This window comes from Bufo bufo, chromosome 3 (assembly GCF_905171765.1).
Source record: "Bufo bufo chromosome 3, aBufBuf1.1, whole genome shotgun sequence".
NCBI lineage: Eukaryota > Metazoa > Chordata > Amphibia > Anura > Bufonidae > Bufo > Bufo bufo.
Genome location: NC_053391.1, coordinates 645861252 through 645886007, shown reverse-complemented (window position 1 = coordinate 645886007; position 24756 = coordinate 645861252). Strand labels below are relative to the sequence as shown.

General features: G+C 49.8%; 1 protein-coding gene across 1 annotated transcript in view; it reads left to right on the top strand.

Annotated features, from left to right (window-relative positions):
- RNF17 (ring finger protein 17) overlaps positions 1–24756 on the top strand; it is a 261161-nt gene that overhangs the window by 117734 nt on the left and 118671 nt on the right. Inside the window, exons 13-16 of the mRNA XM_040426246.1 lie at positions 2976–3105; positions 14937–15096; positions 15842–15957; positions 23004–23121. Coding sequence (XP_040282180.1) covers positions 2976–3105; positions 14937–15096; positions 15842–15957; positions 23004–23121 — 524 coding nt within the window. The remainder of the gene's footprint in view (positions 1–2975; positions 3106–14936; positions 15097–15841; positions 15958–23003; positions 23122–24756) is intronic.

The window sequence follows — 24756 nt, the reverse complement described above, 5'->3', positions numbered from 1 at the left end:
ATGAGAAGAGAGGGGCGGAGGAGGGGCGGCAATGAGAAGAGAGGGGGTGGAGGAGGGGCGGCAATGAGAAGAGAGGGGCGGAGGAGGGGCGGGCGCACTGCGCCACCAATGATAGGATTACTATCGGAGCGATGGGAGGAGACATCAGCTTCACTAGTGGGCGTTCCTTCTTCCTGCGCTGCGATTGGACAGCGCTACAGCCAGGGAGAAGGAACGCCCACTAGTGAAGCTGATGTCTCCTCCCATCGCTCCGATAGTAATCAGCAGCATGTGGAGCAGGAGAGGAGACAGTAATGGGGCACTGCAGGCGAACGGAGCGGCGCCCAGGACTAAATGGTGAGTGCTGAGACATCGCTGGGCGCCGCTCTGTGTGGCCTGATAGTGAAAGTCAGTCTTTAACACAATACAGGAGGCGGGTGCCGGCAGCAGAATCGCATTGCCGGCACCCTGCCCCTGACAGGGAGCTGCGATCAGCGGCAGTTAACTGCCGCTGATCTGCTAGTACCCGCCTCCTGTATAAAGGGGTAAAATCATTGGTGGTGCAGTGTGCCCCCCCCCTCAATCCCCCCATCCCATTAAAATCATTGGTGGCACAGTGCGCCGGCCCCTCTCAGCCCTCCAGTATTAAAATCATTGGTGGCAGTGGCCACAGGGACCTCTCCACTCCCCCTCATTGGTGGTGCAGTGGCAGCTTCTGATCGGAGCCCCAGCTGTGTAAGCCTGGGGCTCCGATCGGTTACCATGGCAGCCAGGAAGCCCTGGTTGCCATGGTAACATCCCTGATGCTGTGTGCACAAAGCACAGAGCAGCAGGGACAGTGTGGAGTCCTATTCACCCTGATAGAGATCTATCAGGGTGAATAGGAAAAGGGATGAAAGATCCCAGGTTCTAGCCCCTAAGGGGGGAAATAGTTATTAAATAAAAAGTGAAAAAAAAAAAAACACTAAAATATGAAGTATAAATCACCCCCCTTTTCCCAATTTCACATATAAAATATATAAATAAACATATTACATCGCCACGTCAGAAAAGTCCAAACTATTAAAATATAAAAAAAAAATCTAGGTGGTGAATGCCGGAACAGAAAAAATAAAATAAAAACTGCGCGATTCGCCATTTTTAAAAATGAGGAATGCACGTGGCTTTTTTTGTTTATTTTTTTCGCGTGGTATCGAATGGTATCGAGTATCGCAATACTTTTTCATGGTATCGAAACCGAATCAAAAATTTGGTATCGCAACAACTCTAGTGATAACAGGCTGCCACTCTGGACCCAAAGTTCAGCCAAGGTGGTTAGCTGCCGTGCATGGGAGATCTGTTGTCCCATCATGTCCCAGACATTCTCAATGGGTGAGAGATCTGGTGATAGAGCTGGCGAGGGAAGCTGCTGGATACCTTGAAGTAGGGGTGGGCGATATACGCGATATGCAATATAAATTTGGGCCACGATATGGATTTTCGCCATATCGCCTATATCGCCAGACCGCGATATGATCGCGCTCTCTGCGCGCACCATTTTCTCCTGAGCCGGCTGGCACAGTGGAGGGAGAAGGAGGGAGTCCCTCCCTCCCCACTGTGCGCAGCTGCCGCTGAACACCAATGAGGACAGAGTAGGAGGAGGAGGGGAGGGACTGTGGCCACTGCGCCACCAATGAATGTGTCGGCCACATCCCACAGGGTCCCCCTCCTCCCCCCCATCATTGGTGCCAGTGGGCAGTTCCGATCGGAGTCCCAGCAGTGTAATGCTGGGGCTCCGATCGGTTACCATGACAGCCATGAGTCACGCTACTGAAGTCGTGGCTGCGATGGTATGTTAGTGAGCAGCATTATACTCACGTGCGCCGTGGCCGCCGGTCGCTCCTTCTTCTGTCTGTGCGGCGCATTGCTAATGCTTATAGCATTAGCAATGCGCCGCACAGACCTATGAGAAGGGGCGGCCACGGCGCACGTGAGTATAATGCTGCTCACTAACATACCATCGCAGCCAGGACTTCAGTAGCGTGACTCCTGGCTGCCATGGTAACCGATCGGAGCCCCAGCATTACACTGCCACCAATGATTAATACTGCCACCAATGATGGGGGGGAGGAGGGGGACCCTGTGGCCACTGCCACCAATGATTAATACTGCACATGAGAGGCTGGGGGGGGGGGGGGCACATGAGAGGCTGGCTGTCATGGTCAGCTCCCTGCTGTTGTGTGCACAAAGCACAGGGCAGCAGGGAGAGTGCAAAGTCCTATTCACCCTAATAGAGCTCTATTAGGGTGAATATGACAAGGGTTCTAGCCCTTAAGGAGGCTAATAGTTATTAAATAAAAAGTAAAAAAAAAAAAGTTTAAACACCACCCCCACCCCCCAAATATAGAAAACAATATATCGCGATATATATCGCACATGCTTAAAATTATATCGCAATATAGATTTTAGGCCATATCGCCCACCCCTACCTTGAAGAGCCTATTGTGTAGCGTGGGCAGTATTTGGGCAGCTTTGTCTTGTAGGAACAACACGTCTCCAGAGTCAAAAAAGGCAGTAGGATGGGTTTAATGATGACCTGGACATACCAAAGGCTGGTCAATGTTCCCTTCACGAATACCAGATGGGAATGGGCATGGTGGCTAATAGTGTCCACACCACAACACCTGCTGTTGGACTTGTGTATCTCAACATTATGCATGATAGCAGTACTGGTCATCATTACTACCAATGCAGAACTTGCTTTCATCATTGAGCACTATTGCCTACCATTCATTGATGGTGATGATCACCGTTTGCGCCTCTATTTTTCCAGTTCTAGGAGACACACTGTGAGGGGAGTGGGGCTGCTGTCTCTATGTACTGAAAGGAAGAGTACGGTGTATTAGTAGCTGTCCAGGCGGTAGTGGCTCATCAAGCAGTTTGTGTGGACTCAACAGTGTGTCTTTTGCTGGCTCCTTAAGATTTGTCCACGCCTATTTGTGTTGACCTATTTCCAGGTTTCCCTCTCACGCACTAAGAACCGAAACCATCATTTATTACAAAGATCCAATTTTACCCAAGGACATGACCGAAGATGTTGTCGTCGTTTGCCATTTTAATGATCCATCAGACTTTTATATCCATCTGGTAAGTTTAGTAAATGAAAATCTACTAAATTTAACTATTCTGATCCATTGGGGAATTTAACAAAGACTGTACTTCCCTTTTCTAACATCCTGTAGTCACAAATGTTTCTCGCCCATATTCATTGGGGGACACAGAGACCGTGGGTATAGCTATGTCCTCTAGGAGGCGTTGACACTAGTAAAAGCTGTTAGCTCCTCCCCTGGGAGCTATACCCCCTCCAGCCTGGAGAGAGAGCTTCAGTTTTTTCTAGTGTCAATAGGAGGCAAGACCTCCCTGCTCTGCAGGGATCTCCTGAAGATTTTTTATTTTAGTTTATTTTTTTCTCTTCTTTTTCAGATGGGAAAACAGTGGACGCCTCGCCTCCCTGTTCTCCCGGGGTCGAGTTGCGCCAGTGCCGGTCATCCGCACTGCTGCCTCCCCCACAGAAGACAAGGTGGACCAGGGCAGCCTCGCTCCCCTGCATCCCGCCAGCCAAGGGGTCACCCATCCAAGCCCCCCTTTTCCAGCGCCCTGCCACTACGGTGCCAGTAGCTGAAGGGGTGACCCTGCTGGACAAGAGGAGGGGTGAAGATGGCGGCAGGAAAGAGAAGAGAGGTGAGTACACGGGACTAGGTAAGAATGTCCCTCCTGGGTCGCCCCCCTCCCTTCCTACCTGGTGGCAGTAATGCAGAGGTTAACAAGGCAATCCAGCTCTTATAGCTGTGGTTAAATGCCTTGCCTCTGATACAGAAGATCGTGGGTTGAGTCCCAGCAGAAACAGGGCTTTAGTATAGCCCAGCACCCTGCAGCCATTCCCTTCTTCCCCCTCTGGTAGGTTTTCTATTCATTGCCTAGCAGGGCGGCACATAGGGGGTTAATGTCAGTGGAACCCCTGGCAGGCTTTTTACATGAATAGGTGGTGCAAAGCGGTGAGCAGGGAGTCCGAGCGCACGGCCAGACAGAAAATCTCTGCCTGTGTTGGACCGCCATGACCAGAGATCCGGAGCGGACGCTGAGTGCGCAGCTCAGGAAAGGGTTAAACCTTGCAGGAAACTCGTCGGTGTTTTTTTGTCCGGACACACCGGTGTCCGCCCGGCCAGCGGCGTGGAGCCTAAATCCGTTGCCGGGCGGGCTCATATTGCGGTGCTTGGTCCCTCTGTGGTCCGGCCGATGCACTAATTGGCTGTGCGCAGGGGCCTTGGATTGCCGCCCTGCGGCTTGCTGAGGGCCGCACTTCGTCCCCTTCTCCCCCCTCCCCCAGTAACCTGCTAGCTCCGCCCCAGTCATGAAGTCGACCTTAACCCTTAGGGAGAGCCTCTGGAATTCCCTGGCCGGTATATCTGGGGAGGAGTAGAGTTCTAAGGGGGCGTGGCACTCCCAGTACAATGTTCCTCATGATGGAGGAATTTAACCCTTTCCTGCCTCTTGTGCTTGAGGCCGTCATTTGAGTTAAAATAAATAGAGATGTGCGTCCATACAGCCCCCCTCCCCACCCTAATTACCAACTGTCTGTGCGGTACCACACTGGGCCCGTGTACTATCTCGGATAAGGAGCACCTCTCTTAGTTCCCAATCCGCCCTCCGAGCCTTTTGGTTGATAATTTTCCTCCTCTGCAAATCCCGTGGACGACAGCTCATGTATTCCCAATCCACCCTCCGGGTCGTTTGGTTGATAATTCCCTGCACAATTTAGTGATGGACCTCTGAAGAATTCCAATCCGTCCCCTGGGGCCGTTGATGATTCTCCACAATACAGTGGAGAGCCTCTGGTATTCCCAATCCACCCTCCGGGTCGTTTGGTTGATAATTCCCTGCGCAGTTTAGTGATGGACCTCTGAAGAATTCCCAATCCACCTTCTGGGTCGTTTTGGTTGTTAATTCCACCTGCGTAATTTAGTGATGGACCTCTGAGAAATTCCCAATACGCCCTCCGGGTCGTTTGGTTGATGATCCTCCACCTACGAAATTCAATAGAGGACCTCTGGAATTCCTAATCCGCCCTTCGGGTTGTTTGCTTGATAATTCTCCTCCTACGAAATTAGAGGACCTCTGACATTCCCAATCTACCCTCCCGGGTCGTTTGGTTGATAATTCCCCACCTGCGCAATCCAGTAGGGGTCCGGTGGAACTACTAGTCCACCCTCTGGGGTCGTTTGGTTGATATTTCTTCGCCGGCGCCATTCAATTTGGGACCTCTGACCTTCCCAATCCGCCCTCCCTGGTCGTTTGGTGGATAATTCCCCATCTATGCAATCCACCTGCGAAGTCGCTTGATTGATTCTGCACCGCCTGCACATTCCGGTAGATGGACCTCTACAAGCTCCCATACCACCCCCTGGGTAGTTTGGTTGATAAGTCTCCATCTGCGCAGTCCACAACTGCCAGGGGCGAGATTATGAGGAGTAGACCTATGCGCAAGTGGAACACAGAGCATCTTTTTTCCTCGCAATGCCACCCATCCTCCTTGGGTCACGCTCAGACAAGGACTCGCCGTATACATGAGTCCGAAGCAATCTCCCAAGATTGCTTCTAAGGTGGCCAGTGGTACTTGTCATATGCATTAACCCTTCCTTAGGTGGAGTAATTGCACTACTTCAAGATACGGTACCTGCCTTATACATTAACCTGCCATTGGTGGACTAAGTACAATGACATGGGTTTCGGGACCTGCTATATGCATATCCATTCATGGCACGTTGACATTGTCACTGTTACATTGTGTGCTGTATGCATTACCCCCTTACTTAGGTGCAACAATTGCACTCCCACGGGGTACAGGACTCGCCATATGCACTAGTTCTAGCCGTGGGCATCCCCCCCCCCCTTCAAAGGTAGGGTATTCTCCCTACCACCTGCTGTATGCATCCACCTTCCTTGGGTAGCTAATTACGCTACCATTGAATACGGTTCCGACTGTCGCACTAGCTTTTCATAGGTGGAGTGTTGCACATCACCATGCTTCTGTTGCATTACCCCCTTCCGCAAGTGATCAATAGCGGGGAATACCTAGACATCTTCGGATGCTGCAATTCTGCAGCACCACGGCTCTAGGTGCCTTCGCTTATTTCCAAGGGGGCGTGACAACAGTCGGTTCTTGCAGGTGCCCGGCATTCTTACCCTAGTGCTATATGGGTGCCACCAGTGGACACGGTGGCTATTCCTTCCTTTGGTGCTGGTTTCGAGCATGATTATAACATCCTCTGTCTTCTCAGGGGGTTCCTAGCATCACTTATGTGTCCCAGAGACCCTCCCCCCCCCCCCCCCCCCCCCATCTCCATGGGCCTTCGCTGTTCCAGTCGGTCATGATATTGTCCGCATCAATACGTAGTGCATACTCCATTGCACATATATGGTGAGTACGTTCCAGCGAGTCGAGTGTTTCACTGACTCTGTATTCTCTATCCACCACTCCCCCTTCTCCAGGAAAGTGGTTATGTTGGCACTCTGGTTTAGCTCCTACAACTTGTTCTCTCCACAGGTGCAGCTTTTTCGCTAATGCTTGAGTTCGTGGTCACTCCAGTGGGACATCCCCCTCAGGTAGGGGTCCTACCCTGGAGCTAGCTTGGCAGTTGCGCCAGTTCTGGGCTCTTCCAGGTAGAGTTTTCAGGTTAGCTCTAGTTAACTGGGGCAGTATGGTACGTGGCTTTTACGGATAGTCTCAGGCCTCCCCCTCAGTTTTGCGCTGGCTTCTACTGTGGGACTGGTGTTGCTTACTACTACATGCTTGGGTTCTTACTGCACAGCTTTTTCATCAGGCGGTGGACTCTGTTAGCACTGAATTTGGTGGCTTCTACGGGTGACCCCCTCCTCTGCTGGGGTTTGGGGCTAACAATACAGTGTGGCTCCCCTTGTCTGGCTTTCTCCTCAGGCGGTGTTTTTTGCACAGCCATTTAGTCCTTGGCTACTTTTGTATAGCGCCGGTCTCAGACGGGGAATGGGCTTAAACCTAGCCTATCCTTCTCCTGTCTTTTCCCCAGTCGTCTCCATGACACCAAGTCCTGAGATTGACTTCCTTCTGATTGGACAGGAAAAACACAGAGAGGTTAAAACCCCCCACCCCCTCCTCACATCACCAGTGTTTTTCCTGTCCCATCAGGATAGGAAGCAGGAGAGGTGCACGGAGCTCGTTTGGGCTCACCTGGATTTATTTCATCTGCAGGCCGAGGTCGGATCTGCAGTGCAGCTCTCCCTCCTCCGTTCGGTTAGGCCTGGGCTCGGGCGCATATGTAGTTGCCCCTGCGAAGATTCCCTCTGCGGCTGTCCCGGAGGGCTTGATGCAGAGGGAAGGAGGAACGCGGCGGATCGGCACTGTGATGTGTCCCTTCCGGCCGGCAGGAGAATGACGTCAGACGCCGGGGGCGGAGCTAAGCGCGCTGACGTCATCCACATGCGCCACAGGTCCTGAAGCCTAAGAAGACGCTATAAAAACTCACAGGACCTGTGTAACGGCGCCCTGCATAGCGTGGCTCTCATATTTGGTGAAGCATCTCTGGAGCGGTCGTGAGTCAGAATGAGCACCCCCCTCACGCCAGGCTCTGGAACCGAGCCTGCATCAAACCCTGGAACAGTGAGTAACCTGCTCTCAGGCACATGCTTTGTATAGACGGTTCAGTCTGCTCATCCTTTCCTCCCTTACCATTTCAGGGAGAAAAGGATTCGGCTTCTGCAGCTAAAAAAAAATAGAAAATGTGGTATCTGCTGGAAAAGATTGTCTAACACTGGATCCAAGCCCCTGTGTAAAGAGTGTACCTCCAGTGTCATCAAATCTGAGTCTTCTAGTTTAATTGAGGACATTAGGAAAGTGGTTAAGGAAGAGGTTCAGCTAGCCTTAACTGCCAGAGAACCTACCCCCCTCAAAGCCCCCCCCCCCCCCCCCCCCACTCAGGACTCCCGTAGTGTTAAATCGCATATCCTAGATTCCGACTCTGAGAGGCTGGCGGTCTCAGACTCCGAATCAGTGCAAAAACACCCGGTATCTTCAGATGAAGAGGGTGAATACAAGCGCTTCCTGTTTAATCCTGAAGATATTGATGAACTTATCAGGGCCACCATTCAGATGGAGATGCCAAAAGCTCCTAAATCTACCCAACAAGAAATTTTTGGGGGTCTAGGAGAAAGGAAGAAGGCGGTTTTCCCAGTTCGTGATAGTGTCCAAAAATTAATTCGGTCAGAATGGGAAAAACCGGATAAAGGATCCTTTATCCCAAGGGGAATTAAGAGGCGCTACCCCTTTAGCCAAGAGGATTGTACGGATTGGGAGACTATACCAAAAGTAGACGCGCCAGTGGCTAAGGTGGCAAAGCATACGGCTCTACCGTTCGAGGACTCAGCACAGTTGAAAGATCCTCTAGACAGGAAAGCGGAGAGTCTCTTAAGAAAAACCTGGGAGACTACGGCGGCCCTTCTCAAACCGGGTGTCGCCTCTACATGTGTGGCCAGAACACTAAACCTTTGGCTAGACCAGCTGGAGATACATCTGGTCAATAAGACACCGCAAGATCAAATTCTAGAGAGCTTGCCTCTGTTAAAGATGGCAACCTCCTTTCTAGCAGACGCAGCAGCCGAATCAGTTAAACTATCTGCCCGTACAGCTGTTCTCTCAAATACAGCGAGAAGGGCACTATGGCTTAAAGCGTGGTCAGGAGATATCACGTCAAAAAATAAATTAATCGCACTCCCCTTCCACGGTCAGTACGTTTTCGGTGAAGATTTAGACAAAATCCTAGAGAACGCGACAAATAAAAAAAAGGGGTTTTCCAGAGGAAAGATATAAACAAAAAAGGCAGCCCTTTCGTGACCGATTTTTTTCAGCCCGAGAATAAAAAAGATAAAGGGAAGACGGGGAGGTGGAGCTATGCAAAGGGAGGCAGGGGGAGAAGTTTCCTCTTCAACCCAAATCGGGCTGAAGCCTCCTCATCAAACAGCAAACAATGACGCCATACCAGTGGGGGGAAGACTCAGCTCCTTTCTAAGATCTTGGGAGCACGTAACAAACAGCTGGTGGATTTTAAGTATTATACAAGAGGGTTATCTGATAGATCTTCTCTCTTCCCCTCCACAGAAATATGTGATCACTACCCTTCCCCCATCTCAAACTATGACCTTAAAAAACGACATAAAAAACCTATTAACCATGGCCGCGATAGAGCCCGTTCCAAAAAATCAGACAGGACTGGGATTCTATTCCCGTCTCTTCATTATAAAGAAACCAAACGGGAAATCCAGAGTAATTATAAATTTGAAACACCTAAACAAATATGTAAGATATCAAAAATTCAAAATGGAGACCCTGAAGTCAGCAGTGAAGCTCTTAAAGAAGGATGCAGTGATGGCCACAATAGATTTAAGCGACGCCTATTATCACGTCCCAATTCACAGGTCATCAAGGGAGTTCCTAAGGTTCGCGATAGAATTGGAGGGAAGCATTCAGCATTTCCAGTTCAGGTGTCTCCCCTTCGGGATCTCTTCTGCCCCAAGGGTTTTCACCAAAATAATGGCGGAAGCCTTGACAACCTTGAGAGAAAAGGCAATTTGTGTGATCCCCTATCTGGACGACCTACTCGTAGTGGCAGACAACATAGAAACCCTGGAAATCCATCTCGGGTTAGTCCTGGATCACCTACAGAACCTAGGTTGGCTCATCAATTGGGGAAAATTGGATTTAATCCGGTCCAAACGGAAGGTTTTTTTGGGCATAACTTTAGACACAGTTTCCCAAAGATCCTTTCTGCCACCTCAAAAGATAGTAAAACTTCAAACAGCTTTGAGGAAGTTCAAGAAGGAGAAATTCTGTTCAATAAGACAGGCCATGAAGGTGTTAGGGAGTCTTTCTGCTTGCATCCCAGCAGTAGCCTGGGCACAGTTCCATCTAAGGCCACTCCAGAAGTTCAACTTAGACAAATGGAACAGATCGCAATTAACTCTAGAGAGGAAAATATTCTTAGATGCAGAGACCAAAAAATCACTAAATTGGTGGCTCAGCAAATCCAACCTAGAGAACGGGATTTTCTGGGCACAAGATCTCCCTCTAGTCATTACAACAGATGCCAGCCTCCACGGTTGGGGAGCGGTCGTCCAGGGGAACTCCTACCAGGGAACATGGTGGAATTACGTGAGTCAGCAATCCTCAAATTTCAAGGAGCTGAGGGCAGTGTGGGAAGCACTGAAACACACGAGTCAGCTGGCAGAGGGTCGTCACGTCCTAGTCTACTCGGACAACGCTACAGCCGTGGCCTTCATCCAACACCAGGGAGGCACAAGGCACTACAGAGCCTGGCAAACAAAATCTTTTCCTGGGCAGTAGGCAACATACAATCTCTTTCAGCGATTCATCTGAAGGGAGTTTTAAACATTCAGGCAGATTACCTAAGCCGGCACAGACTAGACCCAAGGGAATGGATGTTAGCACCAGAAGCCTTCCACTTAATCACAAAGAAATGGGGCAGGCCGACGATAGACCTTTTTGCATCCAGGAGAAATCATCAGCTAAACCAGTTCTTCTCCCTCAACCCCAGGGATCATCCTCGGGCAGTGGACGCCCTCAACCAGAGTTGGACAGCAAACTTAGTCTACGCGTTCACCCCCATTTCCGCTTATCCCCAGAGTGTTACAGAAGTTCCTAAAAGAAAATTGTACACTAATCCTGATAACCCCCTTCTGGCCCAAGAGAAGTTGGTTCTCTCTCTTGAAAGCCCTCAGCGTGGAAGCTCCTCTCCTTCTACCTCGGAGGCCGGACCTTCTAAGTCAGGGGCCCATTACTCACCCAGACCTAAAAATACTAAGATTAACAGCCTGGATTCGGAAGAATCCAACTTATTAAACTTTGGTTTATCTAAAAAAGTAGTGAACACCTTACTCCTTAGCAGGAAACAGAGTACCAACGACAAGTATCTAAAAATATGGAAGAAATTTGCTGATTGGTCTGGAACCTCCTTCAACCAGTTCAGAGCCAACATCTCACTAATCCTCGATTTTTCTTCAGGAAGGGCTAGATTTAGGTCTATCCCCCAATACCCTTAGGGTCCAGGTATCGGCTTTAGGAGCACTGTATAATACCAAGCTAACGGAACATCCCTGAATATCCAGATTCCTTAAGGCAGCAGATAAGATCAGACCTACGATTAGAAACATGGTGGCACCATGGAACCTCAATACGGTACTAGGGGGTCTAACCTCCGATCCGTTCGAACCTCTGGACTCTATCCACATCAGATGGCTTACCATTAAAACTATTTTTTTGGTGGCAATAACTTCAGCCAGAAGGGTCTGTGAGCTACAGGCCTTGTCCATCCAAGAACCATTCCTTTCAGTATTTGAGGACAAATAAATTTTCAAATTAGATCCGACTTTCCTCCCCAAGGTAGTCTAGACCTTCCATAGGTCTCAGGACATTGTTCTCCCTTCGTTCTGTGACGATCCGAAAAATGATCAGGAAATCACTTACCACACATTAGACTTCCGGAGAGCGGTCTTAAAGTACCTGGAAGCTACCAGTCTTTGGAGAATAGACAAAAATCTGTTTGTCCAATTTTCAGGTCCTAACAAAGGGAAGAAAGCGGCAAAAAGTTCCATCTCCAGATGGATTAAGATGGCAATTTCAGAAGCATATAAAGCTCAGGGAAAAGACGTCCCCGCTTCCCTAAAGGCACATTCTACGAGAGGCATGGCTGCCTCCTGGGCGGAAAAAGCCTCAGCCTCCTTACAACAGATTTGCAGGGCAGCAACCTGGAAAAGAGTTCATACTTTCACTAAACACTACAGACTAGATTTAGCTGCTAATGATGACCTGAGATTTGGACGTAAGGTCCTGTCTGCAGTCTCTCTCCCCCCCCCCCCCCCCAATTGTATCTTTGATATTGTCTCAGGACTTGGTGTCATGGAGACGACTGGGGAAAAGAGTATTACACTCACCGGTAATCCAGTTTCCTGGAAGTCTCCATGACACCACATACATCCCACCCTTTTTTCTGCTATTAGCTATTATCCTTTCATCCTGGGGTTCTTCGTTAAAATACACTGGTGATATGAGGAGGGGGTGGGGGTTTTAACCTCTCTGTGTTTTTCCTGTCCAATCAGAAGGAAGTCAATCTCAGGACTTGGTGTCATGGAGACTTCCAGGAAACCGGATTACCGGTGAGTGTAATACTCTTTTCCTCCTCTGGCTCAGGGTTCATTGCTACCCCCCATGCCTTTGTAGTTCCTACGTTGCTACCTTCCCTCATCTGCATTTGCAAAGGGTATTCGTTTGGTGGCCTTCCATTCCAGGCACGATCCGGTCCCGACTGGTGGGCTGTGGCACCCTCCACATTCCTCCTTCTACAGGGACTCTTCCATTCTTCCAGGTGTGCTAACTGTATCTACACGAAGCTTCCCACCTTTCTCGCCAGAGCCAGAGTTCCGGAAGCATGCGACGTGGTCGCCCTGATTCTTCTTGGCGGGAGTTCTCCCTCCTTACGTGTTTCTTCCCCCTCCTTCCCAGGGTTCTACGGAGGATCCAGATGGAGGACATTCTGACAAATACTAGTCGCTCCGAGTTGACCCTGTCGCACGTGGTATTATGACCTCGTTCTCCTTCCTGGAGACATCCCTTGGTCACTGCCACTCAGAGACTACCTTCTTTCCCGGGGTCCGATCTTACATCAGCATTTCGGTGACTGCGTGGCTATTAAGACCACAATTCTGACGTGGACAGGGGTTCAGCGGATGTCTTCCGCACTATGATTCAGGCCAGGAAGCCTGCATCGCCCAGCATCTGTTGTGGGACCTGGAGGTCCTTCCTGGGCTTCTGTGAACGCCGGGACATCCCCTCACTTCCTGTTTTTTCTCTCCTCACGGTCCTATCCTTCTACATTCAGGGTTGGACCTTGGTTAGCCCTTAGTTCCTTGATGGGTCAGGTGTTGGCGCTTCTGTCCTGGGGCAGCTTCCAGCGTACTCTGATTTCCCTGGTGCCCATGGAAACTTTCCTTCTGGGAAGGGCACATACGGTTCCTCTGTACAGTCCTTACAGCCTTGGGATCTGTATATAGTTTTCTCAGCCTTCCAGTCTTCTCCACTTGAGCCCTTGCAGGAGTTCTTACTCCGGCTCCTTTCTTAGAAGGTAGTTTTTTCTTGTGGCTATCACATCCATCAGGCGGGTGTCTAAATTGGGGGTGCTCTCTTGCAAGATCCCCTTCCTGGTTCTTCACAAGGATACGGCAGTTCTCCGGCCCATTCCTTCTCCAGAAGGTGGTCTCTGACTTCCATATCAATGAAGGAATTGTCCTTCCTTCACTGTCTCTTTCCTTCGCACCCTACGGAAGGGAGCTACATTATTGGACGTTGTCAGAGATATTATTATTGGCAGCCTCCAGTCCCCCTCGGCGTACGGATTCCCTTTTCTCTCCGGTGGGTCCTCTCTAGGGATTGGCGGCCTCCAAAGGGCAATTGCACATTGGATTCGGTCGGCATGTGCTGACGCATGCCGTGCCCGGTGCAGGGTTCCACCCTTGGGTGTCACGGCTCACTCTCCCAAAGCGGTGAGCACTTCTTGGGCTAAGAGGAATCGCACTTTGGCTGCACAGTTGTCAGGTGGCTCCCGGTCCTCCTTACACATGTTCACAAGAAATTTCCAGGTGCATTCTTTTGCATCGACGGCCGCGGGGTCTTGCAGGCAACAGTTCTTAGATGCCTGCAGGGATGCTTGCTTCCATGGGTCTGTGGTTTTCCCTCCCTGTGGACTGCTCTCGGACGTCCCACGGTCTCTGTGTCCCCCAATGAATATGGGCGAGAAAAGGATATTTTTGTATAACTTACCAGTAAAATCTCTTTCTCGCTCTTCATTGGGGGACACAGCACCCACCCAGTATTGTTGTCCGGCCACTGTTGGGCAGTTGCTGGTTTGGACCCCGTTGGGTCCTTTGACATAGTTGGTTTTCCACTTGTTTTCTCTATGTTTGGCTTGCTTCTCCTACTGCTTCCCAGAAACTGAAGCTCTTTCTCCAGGCTGGAGGGGGTATAGCTGCCAGGGGAGGAGCTAACAGCTTTTACTAGTGTCAACGCCTCCTAGAGGACATAGCTATACCCACTGTCTGTGTCTCCCCCAATGAAGAGCGAGAAAGAGATTTTACTGGTAAGATATACAAAAATCTCCTTTTTTCCAAATGACATTTGGTTTTACATTTAAAGAGGTTGTCCCATGTGAACAACTTATGTCCCATTCATAGGATGGGGATCAGCATCTGATCCACGGGGGTCTGACTACTGGGTCACTGATCATTAGAATTGGGGCTTGTGTCCCCTATTGGAATGAAGCAGCAGACAGACATGCATTCGTCTCTATGGGATTGCTCTAGATAGCCAAGTGCAAGCACTCCTATTGAGTTGTAATGTGGCGTTGAACATGCATGCCTCATTCTAGTGACCGGGAGGTTGGATACCCGCCGATCAGACATTCCCTCCCCCCCCAATCTTGTGAAAAAGGCATAAATTGTTGTCATGGTATAACCTCTTTAAAGTGCAATTGTCGTTTAAAAAAAAATGTTGTCGTGTGAACAGTTTTGGTGAGGTTGGTGCTGAGAACCACAAGGGTCGCTAAGATAAAGAGGCAGAAGCTCAGCCGACCGCTGTCAGTCCTCACTAGCTAAAGACTGCCTCATACACTTTGTATTGATCCCATCTTTTGCTGGGGGAGGGAGAGAGTGTATTTGGGTGAACACTTGTGCCTCCTTGTGTTTTCAGTCGGTGGGGGTATCAGCACCCGCACCCCCCACATGATGTGTCTAAAGTTTTTGAGACTGCAGTCACCCTTCAAGCATGATTTCGTTCTCTTGTGGTTTTATTGATTCCTATTATTTCACATCTTGACCGTCTTTAGGTGGGTGGAACAGATTACTTAGACGTTATGAACAGGATTCAGGAAGTGTACAACAGCAAAGATGCCAAGGACTGGCAAATTCTGTACCCAGTGGAGGGTCAACCTTGCATTGCTAGATATGATATTGGAGATGAATATTGGTACAGAGCAGAAATTGTTGGTAAGTTTATCTTGGCATAATGTAGTCAAGGTCATCAGAGCACAAGTAAGCTCTTATTTTTCTCAAGGCTAAAGTTATATGTATTAGATACAGATATGAAAATATAGCCACTGTGGGGGCATACTCTTCTTGCTTAGACGGTGATGCTTGGGAAGATCTACAAGCAGTAACTCAGGCTTGTGGTACTTTACCAAATAATATGCTGAAAATAAAGCCGTTCTGCAGGTGTCACGTGATCTCTACCATTGTTGCTGATTGGATGAGGACGACAGTATGATCCTTTTTATGACTCCTCCTCTCTGACACCAGACAGTACCACATGATCCTTCTCCACCAAACACCAGCGCTGGCAGAGGTCATGTGACTGCAGAAACAGGTAGCGCTTTACGTTCAGTCTCTTGCTTGGCAGTCTAGGGGCTTTTTACTGATAATGCTACCCACTATTATATTTTAGTATCACATTGATGCCTTTATTTTAAAAGATCTTAGACTACAGTTCCCAGTATGCTCCTTTCACTTCTGTGAGAGTTCTGAGCAGAGCCGAGCAAGTGGGCTTTCTGGGAGTTGTAGTTTCACAACAGATTGGAGTTCTGGAGGTTGCCTACCCCTTTTGTAGAGCGTGTGTTTTTAAATTATATTCAAGTACTTTTTGGTCCTATACAGTTGGGGGTGGGGTAAATGCTATTGGGTATTTCCAGTTTCGGTACAGGGATTTTTATTGTTTTTTTAAATTCTTTTTTTCCAGCTTTACCTAATTCTCAAGAAGCTGTCATAAGGTACGTTGACTTTGGCAATATTGCCAAAGTTGATGTTGCAGGTTTGAGACGTTTAATGGAAGAATTCATGGCATTACCACGCAAGGTAAATACTGTTTGTTCTGAGGAAACACTCTAAAGATTAATCTATTAATGTCTATTATGTATTAATTAGCTTACATTTATACATATATTGAAAGATATGTACCTATGACACTGGCTGACCTGTTACATGTGCATTTGGCAGCCGAAGGCATCTGTGTTGGTCCCATGTTCATATGTATCCGCATTGCTGAAAAACATGTTTTGATATGTGCAAATAAGCCTCTAGGAGCATCGGGGGCGTTGTCGCTACACCTATAGACTCTACGCTCTCTGCAACTGCTGGGCTCTTTGCAACTTTTACACCCTCTGCACTTTGATTGACAGGGCCAGGTTTGATGATGTTTTCACCAAAGTGGAGAGGGCATGGTAGTGGCAGCAGTAACGCCCCCGTTGCTCCTAGAGGCTGATTTGCATATATTAAAGCCTAATTTTCTCGTGCATGGCATTGGGGGACACAGCACCATGGGTATATGTCCAACTACCACCAGGAGGCGACACTAGACATAAAAAGTAATGGCTCCTCCCCGTTGGGCTATAACCTCTCCACAGACACTAGGCAGATCAGTCTTGTTCTAGTGTCCATAGGAGGCAGACCTGACCTGCTTTTTTGTGCAGGTCATCCTGCTACTTTTTTATTTTAGTTTTTCTTCAATCATTTTTTCTTTCTCTGCAGGTTTCGGCCTGCGGCAGGGGTGGCTCCACCGTGTTTCACTTTAGTTGCCCCCCTGCGGGCGCGTACTCAGGTACCTGGCAGCCACCCAGTCCCCACTTGTAACTGCTTCCGCAGTGGAATTCCGGTAGACCCATGGCTCCCGTGTTGAGTCCGCCGAGGGGGTGGTCATTGCTGCGCCTGAAGACATCGGAAGGTAAGTAGGGATCCGGATCCATTGTGGGGGCCCTGTAGTTCCCTTCTCCCTCCCTCCTTCCCCCTCCCCAACTCACTCCCATGGCCTCTTGGGGTCTGAGGCACTTTGCTGGGTGGTCCACCCACTTTATCTCCCCTATCCCCATGAAGGGGGTTATTTTGGGGCCAGGATACCTGCAGGGAGGCCCATGTCTCTCTGGGTCCGGCACTTCCACGGAAGTCGCAGCGTTCCCGCATTAATGGGGGTCATTTTTGGGTCTTTTCCTGAGAGGGCTTTCTCAACTCCCATCGGCCCTGTGTTCCCCCCTCTCCGCTGTTGCTTCTGGACGCCGTCGCGGGCGTCCGTTTCCGGCTGCACTTCCTAATCTAGGCCCCGACTTTTCGGCCTTCTCTCCGCCCACTCCTTGCTTCCCGGGCTCTCTCATTCTCCCTCCCTCTGTGGGAGGAGCCTGGGAGGGGCCTCTGCTCCTTGATCAATCCAGCTCCAGCTGCCCTGCTCTGTCAGAGGGGCGGTTCTTCCTCCGGCTGCCGGCTTCTTTCTCTACACCGGGTCGCCATCTTCTCCTGCATTGGGCGCGCTGACACAGCTCCTGGGGTCTGGTAGGCAGCCTCTGGCTGATTTGCTCTGCAGGTTCCCCCCCCTCCTTCCTCTCAAGTGCCGCATTCCCCTGCAGCCCTGCCACCTGATCTATTGCTGCTGCAGCACCTCTTGGAAACAGTGGCTCCGGGTACAGTTAGGTCAGCCCTGCTGCTCTATGAGGCCTCCTCTCCCAGCCTCCTTATCGGATCGCCACGTATTTCACGTGTGTCCGTTGTCTACGGATGTTTCCATGTGGTCGGCTTGTCCCCCCCCCCCCCACTTTCCACCCTTTTGTGTAGGTCCCCCCTGAATGGGCTCCCTCCCTTTTGAACCATGGTAACCTTGCCTGACTCACCCAATCCCCGGCGGAGTCGCTGGAGCGCCACCTACGAATTGCGGTCCGTTCCCCCCCCCCCCCTCAGGCTCACGCTCAGATACAGGGTCTCGCAAGGAGTAGCCCACGGACCAACCTCTGGTGGTCTTAACTAGCTTCCACCCCTCCTCGGCATCCTTGGGTCGTCCCAGGACAGGCCTGAGGCTGGTGACAAAGCCTTCTCTGTCAGTTGCCTCTGGGGACACCTCTGCACCGATTCCCTCGGAACAGAGCATCAGTCGGTCTTCCATAATACAGAATCCATCTGTGAAGTCAAGACAAACGTGCACGGTGGAACCTACCCTACCCAGGTTTGGTGCCCCTCTAGTGGACTTTCGGATGGCGCAGGTAATTACCGCACTGGTAAGGCAGCTGTCTCCGTGCTTAGCAACTGGGACACCTACGCGGTGTCTCTGGTACGTACGCCCTCGTAGGCTGTACACGACAGACCTTCCTGGTTCCCCTATCCAGGGGCTATATTCCAGGCAAGCTGATAATTCAGGCTAACGCCTCTTGTAGGGTTGGTAACCCTCCTCGGCCTCTAATGGTTCTTTTGTAGTAGCCTGTATCAGAGAATACAGGCCGGCTTTTATTGCCGTGGCTATTAGTTCCTACACTTACTCCAGATGCTGTAGCCATTACCCCTGGTTGGCTCGATGGTGTTCCACGTGGCACTATTTCCCTCTGCCCGGTGAGATATACAGGCCGCCTTCAATTGCCGTAGCAATGGCCCCTGTCTGTTTCCAGCCACCTTGCTCCCTTCATAGGTAGAGTTCCTACACCATCTCCAGATGCTGTAGTCAATACCCCTGGCGGGCTCTATTGTGTTCCATGCGGCAACATTTCTCCCTTCGGGTGAGATATAGAGGCCACTTTCAATTGCCATAGAATTGCACCTCTCTGGTTCTAGTGGGCACAAAGTTGCCACCTTGATCCCTTCATAGGTAGAGTACCTGCACCATCTCCGGATGCTGTGGCCGTTACTCCTGTCTGACTTTATGGTGTACCATGTGGCATTTTCTCTCCCTTACTGGACAAGATATTGAGGCCTCCTCCAATAGCCGTGGCCATTGCACCTACCTCATCATAGTGTGCACCAAACAGCCATCTTACTCTCCTCTTAGGTAGATTCCTGCACCGTCTCCGACCTACAACCGTTACACCTGTCTGGCTCTATGGAGTACTATGCGGCCCTGTTTCCCTCTGGTGAAATAGAGGGCCTCCTTCAGTTGCTATTGCACTTACTTAATTGTGGTGTGCACCTGTCGTTCTTTGTGGTACCGTGTGGCCCTATTTTCCCCCTCCTGAGCGGAAATTAGGTAGCATTGCTAACGCGGTAGCCGCTGGACTTCTCTGGTCCTAGGGTGCACCATGCGGCCACATTGCTCTAATCTTAAATCTGGTACCTCTACCATCTCCAGATGCTGTACCCATTGCACCTGTCTGGTCGTATCACCGCACTACACAGCCGTATTGCTACTTTAACAGGTTGTGGACCTGTACCCTCCAAATGCGGTTGCATTCCCGGATGCTGTGGCTTTGTTTCCACTCTCCTTAGTGTGCAACATGCTGCCACTTTAGCTCGGTTTTAGGCGTGTATTTTTTAGCCTACGTGCTGGGCCCTATGGTGCAATCTGTGGCCCATACAGTTTCTGTATTACGGGGTGCTTCCTTCCCCGGGCTCTATTCTATGCTCCAGACATGGTTACTGCTCTTCTTTTTTGGTTCTTCCATACATCTGCCACTCCGTTACGGTCGTACTCTATGGTCTTCCTGTACTTTCTCAAGGCACTGTCTACAACAGGCCATCCTGGTTCAGCATGTACATGGTAACCATATCTGGCAGGGGCGGGCCAGCCCAACCCCCACCTCCACCTTGTCGGTCTACTGCTACTTCTGGTGTACCCAGTATATGGCTGATCTGTTCTGATCTGGTGGGTGGTCCACATACAACCACGCTCCCTACACCATGGCCAGGTGGTTGTTGGCTTTCGTGCTAGGGTTGCTCTTGCCATCCCTATAAAGTACTTCTGTCTGCGGCACTCCGCGTTACCCCATATTATAAAGGATTACCCGCTTTTTTCTGTTACAGGGCGGACCACTCCTGGTGGAGTACAGTGATCTCCACTGGATATTTTTCCTTGTTTGGGTACGTAGCCTGGTGAGCACCGGCCGCTGCAGCGGTTTTCGGCCATCACTGGATGTCCTCCGCCACACAGAATCCTTCTGGGGTCAGCGTTTTTTCCTCGTTGGACGTCCTTCCTGATGGTCAGGGACGGAAACACTGAGCGCCACACACCTGCCTGGTAGGTGAATTTTCTGCTGATTGCTCTGGCATCGGACAGGGTTCCGTAGTTCCTTCTGGGTCCGGGTGTTCCCTTATATTCTCTGCTTAGTTGTACTATATGACAGAGGGCAGTTCCCTTGGACCTTGCTATTGTCTGCGCCTGTCTGGTACTTTCTCCCCCTGGGAGTCTTCTGTGTGTCGGCCGCAGCTGGTTTCTACATTTCGTGTAGTCACTCCCAGTTTCCTTATAGCAACTTCGCCATTCCTTATGCATATGGGTGTTTGTCGATTTTGTGGTGCAACCCAAGCCGCTGTACTTGCCCTCCCCGGGACAATGTATACAGATTGCTAGCCACTATTCGTAGAATGGCTAGTTGTCCATGACCAATCCCTTCCCATATGGCGGTTCTTTTCATTTTTTCTTGGACATTCTGCCTTTCGTTGTCCTCAGGTGGTTCAGTTCCTGGTTCCTTGCGAGCCCATTCCGGGTACTCCTTCTGGAGTCCCTGTCCCCGTTCATGGACCACGCAGATTCTGTATGATAATCGTTGTTTGTTGGGGGGACCTGGGTTGATTGTTCCCCTTGTGGGTTCCAATAGCCTTGTGGACCTCTTGGGATTCGTGTTTATCTTCCCATCCCCCCACGTCAAGTATCTGGTATTGAGTGGTTTTGTGCTACGCTTTGCATTTCCACCTTATGGTCTCTTCAGGAGGGACTCCTCCTGTTTGTAGAATCTATCTCCTTAGATTGTTGGGAGTACTCTCCTTCTCCTCCCATGTCTCTCAGTCCAGTGTGTCCCTGCTGAGATTTCCTGGGCCTGCGTCTCCCTGATACTTCATTTGGCTGGAGTTCTCCGGTCTTGCGCTTTTCAGCGATATTTTGTTTTCAGAGGCTCGTTCCTCGTCTCCTTGTTTTGGGGTGCAGGTCTTATCTTATCTTATCCTTTTTCCTGGCCTTTACTTGCAACCCCCTCCCTTTCCAAGGGTTGGCGGTTTCCCTTGGCGCCTTTGGGGTTTTCACCTTTCAATAGGGCACTTAACTTCTTCACCTGCTTTGCGGTGGGGGGAGACCTGCTCACTTCATTGTGAGCCTTGCTATGGCTTCTCTCACTCCAGTGTGTCCCTGCTGAGATTTCCGGGGCCTGCATCTGGTCCCCTTTTTTCCCTGATACTTCGTTTGGCCAGAGTTTCCCCGGTCTTGCGCTTCTCAGCGATATTTTGTTTTTTTAGGGGCTCGTTCCTCGTCTCCTGATTTTGTGATGCCGGTCTTATCTTTTCTCTTTTCCTGGCATTTACTTACAACCCCTTCCCTTTACAAGGGTTGGCGGTTTCCCTTAGCGTCTTTGGGGTTTTTCCTTTCAATAGGGCGCTTATCTTAATCACCTGTTTTGCGCTAGGGGAGGCCTGCTCCCTTCTCATGTGAGCCTTGCTATGGCTTCCCTCACTCGTTTGGCCTTCAGTGAGTCCATGTTCCCTTATTCCCCTGGCCTGTCAAGGGTTGACCTCAGGGTGTTTGTGCTTTTGCCTGAGTCAATTAGAATGTTGGGTAGCTCCACTACGTGGTGCTGTCCTACTTTCTCTCCAGCCTCCGGCTGAGCTCGGTGTTTCCCTTTTGCCTTCTTCTTGCATTTGGGTCCTTCTCCCAGGCATTTGTCCTGGGGTGCGGGCAGTCTTTGCTGTTGCTTCATTGGGGTTTCTCCCTTATTATGAGGCTTCTTGCCTATTCTGTGCTTTCCTCCTGTTGGGTCACATGGTTCTCCCGCACCTGTATGCCCAACCGGTGGCATGGCTGTCCTTTTCCCACCCTCGGGGACTGCTTTGGGACGTCCCATGGTACTGTGTCCCCCAATGCCATGCACGATAAAAAATTTGATTTTTTTTGTACTCACCGTAAAATTATTTTCTCGTAGTAGGCATTGGAGGACACAGATCCCACCCTATGTTGTTTTACTTCCGCTTCTCCGGGCTGGTCTCTTGATTTTTCCCGGTACGGGAGTTGTTGGTTCCTTGCCTTTCTTCTCTCTCCTACTGCTTTTGGTACAAACTGAGCTGCCTAGTGTCTGTGGAGAGGGCATAGCCCAACGGGGAGGAGCCAACACTTTTTATGTCTAGTGTCGCCTCCTGGTGGTAGTTGGACATATACCCATGGTGCTGTGTCCCCCAATGCCTACTACGAGAAAAGGATTTTACGGTGAGTACAGGCAGTGGAAAGTCTCACCCACATAGTAGGCCGCCTTGTAGACAAACCGCCTACCCCCGCAGGCTGCCATACCCCCTGTCGCACCCTCCGGGTCTACTGCTTCTGCCGCCCCCTCTGGTTCCCTCGCTCCCAGTGAAGCCTCCAGGGCCCGGCACTCTCAGAAGCGCTCCAGGGCAGAGTGTGCATCCTCCCCAGATGCGTCTCTCTCTCCACCACGCTTGCGGACTCCGTCGGGCCTCTCCTCCTCACAGGATATGCCTTCTAAGGGGGAATTGGCGGATTCAGATTGGGACATGGACTCGGCACTCCCATCCAAGCTAGCCTCTGCAGTGGGTCATCTCATCGCTAACATTTGCGATACCTTTAAGATACACGACGACCCTCCCAGCACTGACCAGGCCGGCGTGTCCTATTTTGGCCCCAAACAGGCATCCAAGGTTTTTCCTCTCCACGCCAACTTCTCTTCGGTGGTCTCTAAGGCTTGGGCTCGCCCTGACGTCCGCTTTACCGCTCCCAAAAAGCTGGTCATATGTTATCCATTTCCAGCGGATTGACATATCTGGACATATGTTATCTATTTCCAGCGGATTGACATATCTGTATTTAATGCCAGGTTTTTGTCTTTTTACTCTTTTTATTTATTTTTAGTAATGCTAAAACATTTTTGTTACAGTAGCTTGTACACTTTTTTTTAATTTAGCGTTTTATCTGCGTTTAATATTTAGTATTTTAATATTCATAGGCAATTAGCTGCAGTCTGGCTTATATTCAGCCTCTTAATGCTGGACTCTGGAGCTCAGAGGCATGTCTACTGTTTGAAGGTCTCACTTCCTATAAACATCTGAGATGTAATTCAATAGGTACGGTATTCAATCAATAATGTTTATTGCTTAGTTAATTGTCTTAGTTCTTGATACTAAAATGTTCTTGTGTCCAGTGCCGGATTTACACCAAACAATTGTCGGGCCAATTATTGGGAATGAACGTTAGTACGAACAGTCATTCCTGATAATAGTCCTGTGTAAAAGTGCCGCAGATGAACAAAATTCGTATCGGCTGAATTAATTGTTTATGCAACATATTAAATTGTTTCTGGGCAGCAGATTGTCCTGTGTATAATAATGATCTGCTGCCCAAAAACAATGAGTCTGTATGAAGATGAGTGACTGCAATAGCCATCACTCATCTCCCCTCAGTGGAAGTGATCACTGCGTGTAAATGCTGCTTTTCGCCTCCACTGACGAGCAGGCAGTTCTCAGGAAGGAATGGTTCTTTCACCATAACTGCCTGCTCTGTCAGCACATGTAAAAGGGCTTTAACAGCCCTGAGTTTCCTGTAATAAAATAAATGGAAGGTGCAAAAATAGTTGCAAACCATGACTCTCATGAACTGTATCTTTGTGAAGCCTTTCCCATCAAAGCTCAGCCATTTGTGCGGCAGACCCCTTCTTTATCCCGATTCACTTACAGGAACTTGTTCTCATTGCCTCCCATGTTGCCAATATAGTCAAGTTTCAGCTTGGTCCTTGCATCTCCTCCCTTCCCTTTTTAGGTCGCTCCCTTCTAATTGTGCAAAGACAGCGTGCTTGAATCGGTGTTGATGCTGCTGTGATCACAGGAAGTTACATTGTTCACTTGCACGGAGCTATGTTGCAGAATCTCATGCACAACAGATGGCAGGGACCATTTACACAACCTTTGTCATGTACTATATGGTGTCTAATTTGAATTTTTTCATTACTCCTGGTTAGGGATCGACCGATATTGATTTTTTTTAGGGCCGATACCGATAATTTGTGAACTTTCAGGCCGATAGCCGATGTGAAATTTGCTGAAATCTGCTGAAAATGAATATTTTTATTGTTAATGTGTATTTTTTATTTTTTTTGTAAATCTTTCTTTTTTATTTATACTTAATATTTTGGTGGGGTTTTTTTACGAACTTTTAGCCCCCTTAGGGACTAGAACCCTTGTCCTATTCACCCTGATAGATCTCTATCAGGGTGAATAAGACCTCACACTGTCCCTGCTGCTCTGTGCTTTGTGCACACAGCAGCATGGAGCTTACCATGGCAGCCAGGGCTTGAGTAGCGTCCTGGCTGCCATGGTAACTGATCGGAGCCCCAGGCTTACACTGCTGGGGCTCCGATCGGAGGAGGAGGGGAGAGGGGACCCTGTGGCCACTGCCACCAATGATTAAAAGTGGGTGGGTGCACTGCGCCACCAATGTTTTTTTAATACGGGGGTGGGGGGGTCGCACTGCGCCACCAATGATTAATACTGGGGGGCGCACTGCGCCACCAATGAACATAAATCTCTCATTTATTCATATACAGGAGGCGGGAGCTGGCTGCAGAATCACATAGCCGGCTCCCGACCTCTATGAGCGGTAGCTGCGATCCACGGCACCTGAGGGGTTAACTACCGCGGATCGCAGCTACCGTTCATAGGGGTCGGGAGCCGGCTATGTGATTCTGCAGCCAGCTCCTGCCTCCT